The sequence below is a fragment of the Magallana gigas genome, chromosome 6 (assembly GCF_963853765.1).
Source record: "Magallana gigas chromosome 6, xbMagGiga1.1, whole genome shotgun sequence".
Lineage (NCBI taxonomy): Eukaryota > Metazoa > Mollusca > Bivalvia > Ostreida > Ostreidae > Magallana > Magallana gigas.
The window spans coordinates 55,465,070-55,477,456 of NC_088858.1; the positions used below are offsets into that span (position 1 = coordinate 55,465,070).

A 12,387-nucleotide genomic window follows, 5' to 3' on the forward strand; every position below is an offset into this window, starting at 1 on the left:
TCATATTTCCGAGTTCTGCGAAAATGCGTCAGCCCAAAATCGAAACTCTACACGCATGCATCAACCAATATAAAGCCGATACGGCTTAAAAAAGAATTGGTCGGTGTTGCTTTCAGCAAGTACAACACCACTTGGAATAAATGTAAAGAACCTTGAGAATCTTATTCCATAGGTAAGTTATTTGTTTTTATACATAGGGATGTACTATTGTGGAATAATTTTCGTTCTTGGAGGGGTGCAATGTTCGTGACCTTCGTGTGTAACCCTTGCCCAGAATTTTATTTACATAATAGAACTTGCTACCAACGAAATTACGTCCCCACGAACCAAGAACTATTTGGCTACCCACGGACATTGACCCCCACGGATAAAAATAATTCCACAGTAAATATTAACGTTTGAATCATGAATGAAATTTAATATCAAGTGTACATCCTATAAAATTTAATGTCTTGTAGCTATTGTGAAACAAATCAAAATTAGATATTTGAAGATTGATCTAAAAATCCTGAGAATATGCCTTGATATTATAAAGTTGCCAACAAACGATCAGTTACCACTGGTGGAATAAAATTATGTAGTTTATATAAAGAAAATAGGATCCTGTACGAGTTTTTAAAACTCCCTACTGTTTGGGTCATAGAAAACATCTGAAAAAATAGTGGTTTTTTTTCAAGTGAACACGCAACCTACATGCTCTCTCTCTCTCTTTTTTTTTTTTTCTCTCTCTCTCTCTCAAATGTCATAAAATGAAAAAGCAAATACTTAATTTCTGATCGTATACATCATTTAGACTCAAATTTCTGAGTTCCACGAAAATACATCATCCCAAACCGAAATTTTACACGCAAGGATGAACATATTTAAAGACGAGACGCCCTAAAAGAAAGAATTTGCCGATGTTACTTTCATCAAGTACATCACAATAAAGTAATGGTAAAGAACATTGAGAACCTTCTCATTTAAAAGTCACATAGGTATGGTCATTATACATTTAGTAAATGAAGTTGAATAGAACCCTAATGGCAAGGGTTGATTTTGTAAAATATGATGCATATATGATATTTATTGTAGCTATGTTAAACAAGTTAAAATTAGATATCTCAAAAGTTATGAAAAAGAAGAATCTTTTGTCAGACCATTTCCCCAAAAAAGGATTTATTTTACTCGTGACTATTTTTCAATTTAAATTATTCGGAAGATTCATCAATACCTTCATCAATTATTGAGTACTTTTCGTTTGTTTAAATTATTTGAAATCGCATTATGCAATATTAATCCGATTTGTAAGCGTATATATAGCAACGTTTCATTGCATTTATTTGTAGTGGGAAAAAACTGTGAAGTTCGTGCTATGCCCTCCTGTTAAAAATTTGCATTGTCAGAATTAATTCTACGTGTTTGAATAGCAATAAAGAAAAATGTTGATTTAAAAAAAAACGAAATTGTAATAAATGAACATGTGCCCCTAAAGGTATGTTTATCAATGCAATCAACATGTTGGTTTTAACATTTTAAAACATCTTGTGGTACCAGTTGAGCTAATTCATTTAATTCAAATGAAATAATATGCTAAAAAGTACTTCAAAATTACTTGAGTCTTTATCTGTAGAATAAAATGAGTTATACAACATATCAAATCTGTTGCTTTGGTTTTAAATAATAATTTAATGTCACCTCATTGATTTTTAAATAATGAGTTATACTGCACATGTATCCTAAAAGTACGGGTATTAAAAGTATCTATACTACTATATCAAAATAATAATCTCGAATATTTAGGCTTTTATACCGATAAATTGGAAGAGTACTGTCTTTTGATTTATATATTTTAAACATCATTAGTACTTGAAGATTACCAATTTGTTCTTTATTTTTTCAATCAAGCCTCGTTAATTAATAATCAACGAAAATTCCTAGAAAAAATTCCGGAAATCATCAGATCTTTTTGGATTTTACAATCTTGCGCATGCGCATTACATTCACGCTAAATCACGGGAGGCTCTTTTTTTATGTTTCCACAATATCGCTTGGATAAATTCAGAAACGATAAAACAAATGCTTGTAAATTTTCATTGAATTTCAATTTTTTCAATTTTTTTCTGTTCATCAAAGAAAATACGGGAGATAATTCTAACACAGTGCATTTACTATAAAAAAAAATCCGGAGAGTTTCGAATGTCAACATGGTGTGTAAAAAACATTGCTGAAAAAATGTTGAATTCTGCAATTATAAAATTAGACTTTTCGAAGAAAGTATTTATAGCTTCCAAATGGTTTGTTATGAACAATTTGACTATTATTTTCAATGCAACTTTATTGATTTTCTCTAAAATGGTTTTGGAGCGATTCTGCAATTTTCTGCTACGTTAATTACGGGTATATGGAAGCATAGACAGAATTTTGTCTCTGATAGGAGGCATTTTAACTTTGGTGAAGGCCTTTCCCGAGACACAGATTATTCCAACTCAGCAGAGTGTAGTGAAATTAATAGCATTATTGTAAGCTTCAAGCTTGGTTATGCAAATGTCACGGGTCAAAGTCTAGTTGAGTTATAAAAGATACAGTGCTTTTCATAACTCATACTTTTAATATACCTATTAGAAGTAGCTGTTTCTCTTAACATATCGAATTTTAGTTTTTTTCTTTTACTTTAGCATGTTGTGGAAATATTGAACGAAAACAAATGCAAATGTATTGTAGAAACGTTGATCCTGTGTTCAAATGTTGTTATATAATTTTCAACCATAAAATTAGGAATGCTAACGAGAACTAGAGTACTTGACTATCACTCGTTCATTCCAATCGTCGGATTAAATGTTCTTAGTCGAATACTCGCAAATATTATTTTTTAAAATTAAAGCAATTTATCAACAAATCAAAGAAATAAAAAAATCAAATCATTTTATTTCCTCAAAAGAAACTAGAAGCTTTTTTTGTCACTTTTTGTCACAATTTGTTACAATCTGTCCCATCAGTGGCCCTGTTGTGTTTTTGAGGGCTAATACATGTATATTGGTCTGATTAAGTTATTGTTTTCAATAAAACTACTTTGGCAAAGGCGTTTGTTTTCATAATCTATGAATATTAAATTATTTATTATACACGGAACAGTGACCTAAATACCGATTAATATGTATATGACAAGTTGCTGTCCTTTAAAAAGGGACTGCAATACGTGGACCATTTGCATGTGTTTCAAACGAAAACGCGAAAGCCTTAAAATTATGGGCGCCTGTAAAGTGCGAAACGAAATCGAAACGAAACGAAACCAATCGAAACGAAACGAAACCAATCGAAACGAAACGAAACCAAACGAAACGAAACCAAAAATCGAAACGGAATTTAAACAAAACTAATATCAATTTTGACTACAGAAAAGTGAAAATCAATTCATTGAAATAATAAAGTTTGGAACCATAAAATATAACAACCTGTATGTTTCACATGGCGTATTATACGAAATTTGCAAAAGTTATACAATTATGTAAATAACTGATGTTTATTCCTATACCTTTTAATGTTTCTAATTTGTTTCATTAAATGATATTCAGACGTTTAGAGAGAGAGAGAGAGAGAGAGAGAGAGAGAGAGAGAGAGAGAGAGAGAGAGAGAGAGAGAGAGGGGAGAGAGAGAGAGAGAGATGCCTTTACACTTATCAGTTATAAATATGATTTGAAATGGACACACAGTTTGAACCTAATGTGTTCGAGTATAATTGGCTTCCCTACATAAAATCTAACGAGGTGTGGGTTTTTTTGTGGGTTTTTTTTTTACATATGAATATAAATCTTTTAACATTTTCATGAAAATGAACCATTATTTTATGCCATTGGCCGTCTGATTAAAAAAATTAACAATTTAATGCTATGTATTACATTTTAAGTTATATACTATTGCTCTATTTCATTTATTCAAGATTCGAATTAGAACCTTAAACAAATATATTTTGCATAATTTCAAAAAGTGGGAAAATCTTGAAATATACCCTTGGAATCAAAATTTAAAAAAACCCAGTTTGTTTCTCCTCAAAGTAGATGTGATTTAATATTTACATTTATCAACTATCACTACCAAAAGTGCAGATATATCCTGTCACAATGTAGCAATATGAAAGTTATATGAAAAATTGTTTCATGAAAAATGGAAACGATAACATTGATAACAAACATGTTTCAAACGATGGCATTAGACACACACATTGTTAGATACAAACCATTTGAGTACATCTCAAAAGTAATTTTGTATATGCTATTATTATTGGTAGCAATTTATTCAATTAAAATATTGTTTACCATCATCAAAGTACCGCAGCGGGAATAAACAGATATAAAATTTCGCATTCACATTTTAATAAAATGTTATCGTTTCAATTTACTATTATAGTTTTTGTACTTTACAGAAAGATGGCTGATCATTATTTGTCTGAGTCAGTGTATGTTGGAATGTGTCACAAGATAGGGACCCCACAACAGGTGGCCTCCAGGAGAGAAAGATGTGATAATGGTGAGTTGAAGGCGAATCAACTGATGAAAAATCAGCTTAAAATTCGTGTCATGGTGAGTGGGAGTCTAAAGGAAGGACTACGACTACCTGGGTCAGACATCGACATTATGTTTTGGCCAAGTGACTTTCGAGTATTATGGAACTTTTCCCAGTTTGAGTTTCGGACGTTTGGCACACAGATCCCAGTTATCTCTGACTGTTCTGAGAGCCCACCAGGTTTCACTCTACTTCGACTCCCGATCGAAATTCTCCCCTTTATAAAGATTCCCTCCGAAACTTATATTGATGACGCAATACAATATGTTATGGAGGCCTGTGTTTGGCATAATGGTAAACTTCTGCTGTCAAGTTCTAAATACAGGGAAATAAGGAAAAAAATATCTTTTCCTGGTTCTTCAACACATGGGCCTTGTAATACTGGGACACTGGGCAGTGGATTAGAGTACGATGAGGTTTATTGTTTCATCAGTGAATTCTGGCCTCCTTCTGCCTTCTCATGGATAGACAGATGTCAAGTATGGCCTCAACCTCATGTTGTCAATGACATCGTCAGAAGTGGATGTCACTTTGTAGCAATAGGTCACAAACTTGGAAAGCAAGTAGACAACGAATGGAGAATTTCGTTCACACAAGCAGAATACAAACTTGTGTATTCAATGAATCATTCACAGTTCTTAACTTATGGTATGCTGAAACTGTTCTTAAAGGAAATTATTAACAATGGCGTTAGAGACGAAGATAAACTGCTGTGTTCCTACCACATGAAAACAGCGGTATTCTGGGCCATACAACAGAACACATTACCTTACTGGTGTCCAGAAAACCTGTTGGTCGGTTTCTGGGTTTGCTTTAAACTCCTTCTAAAATGGGTGTATGAGGGGGTTTGTCCAAATTTTTTCATCCCACAAAACAATATGTTTTTGAACAACATATTTGGTGAAGCTCAGAAAAGATTATTTATGCGCTTGTATGGATTGTATGAAAAGGGCGTTGCATTGTTGCTGTGCAGTTCCTCCATGAGAACTTCTATAATCAATGTGCTTTGCAATCCAAGGCGTATGGTCCGCATAGATGAGCAGAATTTGATACCTGAAGTTGAACTTGATATAGAGTTATTTAATGATATGGTGGAAATTGATGTTATCCATCCATCAAGCTTGCGGCAGTGTTTAAAGGTGTTGCGCATTGCTGAACCGTTGATAAATTACACCCACACACAAAGTGAAATCGTCCTGCTACAAAAAGTTTCAAGCACGATTTTTCAGGGTGCTGCATTTTACTTAAACAATATGTACATTGATAAAGGCCTCAACAAGTTTACGTATATTGCTGACAAATTGGCATGCCACTTATTGAAATGTGCAGTCATGTGTGGGTTTTCCTCTGGTATGCTGTACGTTGCAATGCATTTTTACAGGACATGCAGATATAGGAAGGCTTTATCTGTTTTAGAAATGGCAAAGGCAAAGTTGGTACAGCCATGGCTGATATACAAGAGAAATGTAGACCGGGAGAGATACAATTACGCTTTAGGGGGACAGGCGCTACCAATAAAGATGAGAAAGGCTCTAGCATGGGATATCAAACTCAATCATAAAATCTGTTATATTGAAGAGTTAGTACCCGAACAACAGCCTGGAAGGGAAAACCACACCCCTTTATTGTACATCCCACCCTGTGTGTTGTTACACATGCTAGAGTTTTTGTGCTATAGACATGTTGACACAATGCGAGCCCAAACAGCTCTACATGAGCTACAGGTCCTAGTCCACCATGATCAGGGACACTTTGTACCCGAACAACTTAGGGACATCTCATGGGAGATCCTTGGAATATGTCAACAAATCAGAGGAGACCTCCGAGCTGCCATGTTCTCATATGAACAGTCACTCATACAAAAGCCATTCAATAGAATACAATCAGCTACAAGAAAGAGAATCCAAGATATACATACTTACTTATACGGATTTTTACTGACTGTATACGAAGCATTTTCGGGTTTTAACAATTACGAGGCGCCTCCTGTGGATTATTAACGAAGGACCTGTCAACAGTTCCTAAATAGTCCCTTGTCTGCCCTGAAATCACACCAAGAGTCACTTAAACAAACTTAATTCATACAGTAGAATATCAAATAAATGTTAGCACGGACAGTGGGTCAGTGATGTGGCTGGAAGCTTTTCATTTTTATTCATTCCTAAAAATCTTTTATTGTATATAATGCTTTTTTTCAATATATAACGTTGAAATGATTCCTAGGTTGTTCAAAATCAGCTAATTAGAGAGTGTAATGCAACACACCTCCAAATACATTATAAAATATCCACACATCCCGATCGAAAAATGAAAAGAATTACCTGTATTGTTTTGATATAAGATTCCGTGATTATATGTACCTGATGCAGTCATGTCGAATATAATCTGATCTAATACGATAATACATTGTAACATCATTGTTTACATGTACATGTATTCTGTTTACCTCTTCGAACTACCGCATGATTCATTTGCGACAACTGTTTCGATATAATCTTGTTTTATTGTTTTAAAACGCGCTAAAATATACTGACGTATTTTAATGCGTACTGCGTCATTAGTTTCAGAGAGTGGTGATACGGAATCGGAAAACCACAATGTGGTGATTCGGAAAATCGGATCACATTCTGTAAAATTGAGAGTGTCAAGATGGGGAAATTGATGGGTATATAATACAGTGTCCCATCATTGTTAACATGTACTTAAATACCACATGATCCATTTGCGACAATTGTTTCGATATAACCTTGTTTTACTGTATTTTTGTAGCGTTTTGTGATTTTTAGATTGTTGGATATCTACTATTTGGAGATCTACGAGGAATGATTCATAAAGAAATGGTGTTAATTTCATTGGATATGATATTCACACTGCATGCGCGGATCTTAAAAGGGAGGGGGCGGCAAACACAATTATTCTTTGGACCCCCCTGGAAAAATTTCTGTATCCGCGCATGCACTGGATTCTACGGTGGCATGGATCTGCCGCCACTTGTCAGATAATTTTGCGACTTGTCAAATGATTATGTCGACTTGTCAGATATTTATGCCAACTTGTCAGATCTTTATGTTGAGTTTTCAGAAAATTATCATATTGACTAGAAACTCAATATTTTGTTGTCAAAGCGTGTTAGTGCCACTAATTGTCATTAACTTGTCATCATAATATCTGACAAGTCGACATAAAGATCTGACAAGTCAATATAATTATCTGACAAGTCGACATCAAGATCTGCAAGTCGACATAATGATCTGACAAGTGGTGGCAGATCTATGCCACCATAAGATTCATAATTCCAACTGTCTTTGCAATGATGATTTTTCAAAAAATTATCTTTTATGTGCTGTGTGAATTACCGTTCCGTCTGTATCAAAAATATTTCTTGATTAAAATATTTTTCGTAGAAAATTTGTTTTATTTGGATTTTTAGTACAGGAAATGCAGTCTTGTTTTGTGGGAAGAATCTGTCTGACTAATTAACAGGCATAAATAGCATCGATTCTAAAAGGGCGGGCAGACCTACCCCCCCCCCCAAAAAAAAAATTAAAAATCCTGACAAGCAAAATAACCCCTCATGCAACATATCAAAGTTACAATAAGCGACGCGCTGTAATTAGGGAACTCAAAATAACGTCACTTTTCTTCCGTCAGGTACATTTTTTAACGTTTTTCTTTCTACACAAGCCCCTTTGGAAGAGATGAATACTTATTTCGGAATTAGCTTTTTTGGTATTTTATTAGAATTGTTTAAGTATTTTAATATTCGAAATTGGGGGGGGGGGGGGCTGTCCAGACATCCTTAACTTCCTCTAGATTCGCGCCTGCATTACAAGGACATTACTCGCGCTCATAAACATGAAAGTGAAAGGAACGAGGCCTTATCCATGTTCATCTCCACAGGTGTTCATCCTCGAATTCCACCTGCTCACAACTGTCTGACTTAGAAAAGACTAAGGTATATAAATTATAAACTTACTGCACACACTGAATAGAAGTTAACACAATCGATACACCTATAGCTCGAATTTACTTTAAGTTTGTTGATATTTTTTTTTACAGCACATCAGTACATGTACTTGTTTATCTCTTTTCAACTACAGGCACCTGAATTTTTATCAATCAGTCGCTTAATAAGTCATATATTGAAAAATTCTACCCCTACTATATGTATTTATATATAGTAGGGGTCGAATTTTTCAATATATGACCTATGAAGCGACTGATTGATAAAAATTCAGGTGCATGTGTTTCCACGTCCACCCTTCGGTTTTAGAGAAGAGAGTTTTTATTGTTAAGGTTCGATCTCATAAATCATAAAACTAATATTTGTCAACTATATTATATTCTTTCATTTTGAAAAAATATATTTTGTATTTTACACCAAACATTTAGGCATATTTTTCGCCCGTTATCAAAGATGAAAAGCCGGGAATTATGATGTCATAATAGTGACAATTATCAAATGATTTTTTAAAGGAATAACAGTTATCAGACAGTAATGCTGCTTCTTTTGCAGAGGATAGGGCTATGTAGTTCTCTATCGCATCATCGACGTTTGTGCCATAGTGTCATGACGATGATGCGATGGCGTGACAATTCGATGACAATGGTGTGATGGCACGATAATGGTGATGACGAGGATGCGATGGCGCGACAATTCGATAAGAATGGTGCGATGGCACAATAATGGCATGATGATACGATAGTGATGACACGATGGTGCGATAGTGATGATGCGATGCTCTATCGCGTCATCGTTACTTCTTTATCGCATCATCGTCATAGTGCCATCGCACCATCGTACTTTTGACTGTTTTGCGCATGCGCAAGAGAGAAAGTGCGCCAGGCAGTGAATATTTGAACAGATTTTATATGAGAAATTGACCTTACTAGGTTGATAAAGTGGACTCTTTAATAATAATAAGGTATGACAAATAAGCCTTATCCTCCTAGCTTGCAATATAGATATTTAACGAGGCTGGGTCTAATTTGTTCTGCCCTAGATTTTTGAACGAAATTTTTTACACGAATTTCTACTGATATAATTATTATTTTCAGATAAAAAAAATAAGACATTTACCACAACGTTTGTTTACGTGGCCATCTCAAAGTTTGTTAAATTCTATCATAGGACCCTATGGGATTTTGCTTGAAATGTATCAACTTTGCACATTTTTTACATTTTTTTTTAATCTTCTGCCCTAGGGATTTCTTTTTCTGTTCTATATATTAAGGTTATTGCTAAAAGGCATCAAATGGTCAAATAAAAAAACCCTTTTACCTCCTGGTTTGTTCCAGGTGTCTTATTGGAGTTTTTTTTGTATGCCCAATTTCCCAGATTTGTCAGATAATGGCTATTTTTGATTTGACATCGGCGTAAATGGTGATCTTTATAGTATTATTAAAAGATTCAGACATACGCAGCCGGTTAAGGCTGTCAATAAACTCCGTTCAGACAAAAAGTACGGGAAATGTGCATTATGACAACACAGTATATTACAAACCTCGAAAGTACTTCTTAATCTATTTATTAGTAAAATTAACTTATACTAATCTTTTAATTAAAAACAACAAATGCTATTACTTACAATTTTGATGTCCGTTATATCGTAAACACTGAAAAATAAGCGAGATGTCGTTCTCGCTGTACTACAAAATATGACGTCATATGCTTCAAAATGACGCATTAAGTTAAATCATTGAAGGCTATCGTGCAGTTTTATAGCGAAGAAAAATAAATGTCATACATTAACGGAAAAGTATAAATGAATATTTTGTTTAAAATTATTATTAGTAGAATGCTACTTATATAGTCTTATTTTCATTTTGTTAAAAGTATGCATCGTATAAAGAAGCCACCTCGGTTTTGTATAAAATATTGTATATCTAAAATCTGAGTACCTAAATAAATCACTTAATTTCAAGGGCATACACTTACCTGATCCCGACAAACTTTTACATGTAAATTTGAAATATGCTATGTAACTTAAAAACTTCTACGATCCTTGTAAAATCTTACAAATTAATTATTTTTTAATGGAATTAACCCTGTGACCTTCAAAATTATTCAACATATGCATTATAAATTACGGTTTCTACAAATAAATACTCTTGTCTTAAAAAGTTCGCACCGTTTTTCAAAATCTACGATATAACATTAAGTTATTTCATAATTCAGTTGTGAATTTTGACATGATTATGCCCTTGCAATATTGAATTTTTTAAATGACCTCAAAACCACAAATACATCTGCTTGTACCATGCGACTGCCATATCACGTGACCAATATGAACATAAAATATTGTACTGTTATATATATATTTTAGAAATATATTGCATTTGAGTGACTGTTATTGATTTTAAAAAGGACATGCCAGTTTAACTAAAGTATACGTGTTTTCATCACAAAAATTTGCCCATATTTTTATTGACCGCCTTAACTGTACTGCGTATTTAAGTAATAAATAAATATATAACATCACATATTAAGGGTCATTAATATAAAATACATGGTTACTTTCTTGAAATATATGAATTAAGCTATATTTAGGCGGGTTAAGAAAACGTGACAGAGGGCTAGACTTGCTGAACCCTCTTCACGTTTTCGACCCGAGCCCAAATGTAGCTTATACTTCGAGACATTTATGTTTATTCCACAATATAATATCAATTTTACGCATCAAACGAGCTATTTTCAACAAATTTCGCTGAATATCTGCAGTTGAAACTATCACGCCATGGCGTCAACAAAGCAAAAAGATGACGTCACAATGCAAATGAAACGCTGCGCAAAAGCGTGCGTACTCGTTCTGTACTCGGCCTCGTTAAATTATAGGTAAAAAAACAAAGAAAGCAGTGCTATTAAAGAATACCACTTGATCAAGGCATGGATTTAAATGGGGAGGGTGGTAATTTAAATTAATTAAAAACAAACATATTCACTCCATATATTGAGCGAGACAAGATTCAATTCCATTCCAGTATATTAATTAGCTATTAGATTTGATAAAGAGTGTGTCTTTAATATTTTAAACCAGTACTTATTGTTTTGACTATTAAGGAAGAACTACGTATTCTATATTCATTGTTATTGTCAGAGTTACCTCCCCTTAAATATTTAAATGACGAGTACATAATACAAATTATGATATTGCAGTTGTATTATACTTTCAATTAGATTTAGATGGAAATTATGTACAAGTAAATTACATTATAGTTATTTTTCTTATGATATATTTGCAGGGTTTATATTTATACATCAACAAACATCTGCACCTTACTGTGTCTGTAATAAATTTATTTCATCTTAAATCCTATTCATTAATGATATTTTCTAGCATCTCTTCGTCATCAAACGCCATGTTGTGCAATTGCTGCTGGGAATGTTATCCTTTTTAAAGAAAGTCGATAAAGCGATGATGCGATGATACGATGACGATAACGCGATAAAGAACTAACGATGATGCAATGGAGCATCGTATCATCGCGTCATCGCTTTATCGTGCCATTGCACCATTGTCATCGCATTGTCGCGCCATCACATCATCGTCATCGCGCTATCGCACCATCGCATCATCATCATCGCACTATCGCATCATCGTCATCGCACTATCACACTATCGACTTAAACGTCGATGGTGCGATGATGCGATAGCCCTATCAGGATTTCATACAAATGAATGATTAAAACTTTCTCAAAACTGTATCTACATCATGGGTCCCAAAAAACTGTATGTCAGTTAACATGTCAGTCTGTTTATGAAATTGTCTTTTTTTCCTTCAATCGTAGAATTTGTGAAACAGTACTTTATAAAAGTTAATTTGCAACCAGATAGCTATGCTAGT

At 33.8% G+C, this 12,387-nt stretch overlaps 2 protein-coding genes across 3 annotated transcripts in view; one reads left to right on the forward strand and one right to left on the reverse strand.

The window, feature by feature from the left end:
* LOC105325979 (adenosine deaminase-like protein) overlaps window positions 1-12,387 on the reverse strand; it is a 119,435-nt gene that overhangs the window by 33,137 nt on the left and 73,911 nt on the right. The window lies entirely within an intron of this gene.
* LOC117688740 (uncharacterized) lies at window positions 35-7,928 on the forward strand. Its single transcript, XM_034467003.2, has 2 exons — window positions 35-172; window positions 4,403-7,928. The coding sequence occupies exon 2, from the start codon at window positions 4,407-4,409 to the stop codon at window positions 6,540-6,542; it is 2,136 nt and encodes a 711-aa protein (XP_034322894.2). The 5' UTR covers window positions 35-172; window positions 4,403-4,406; the 3' UTR covers window positions 6,543-7,928.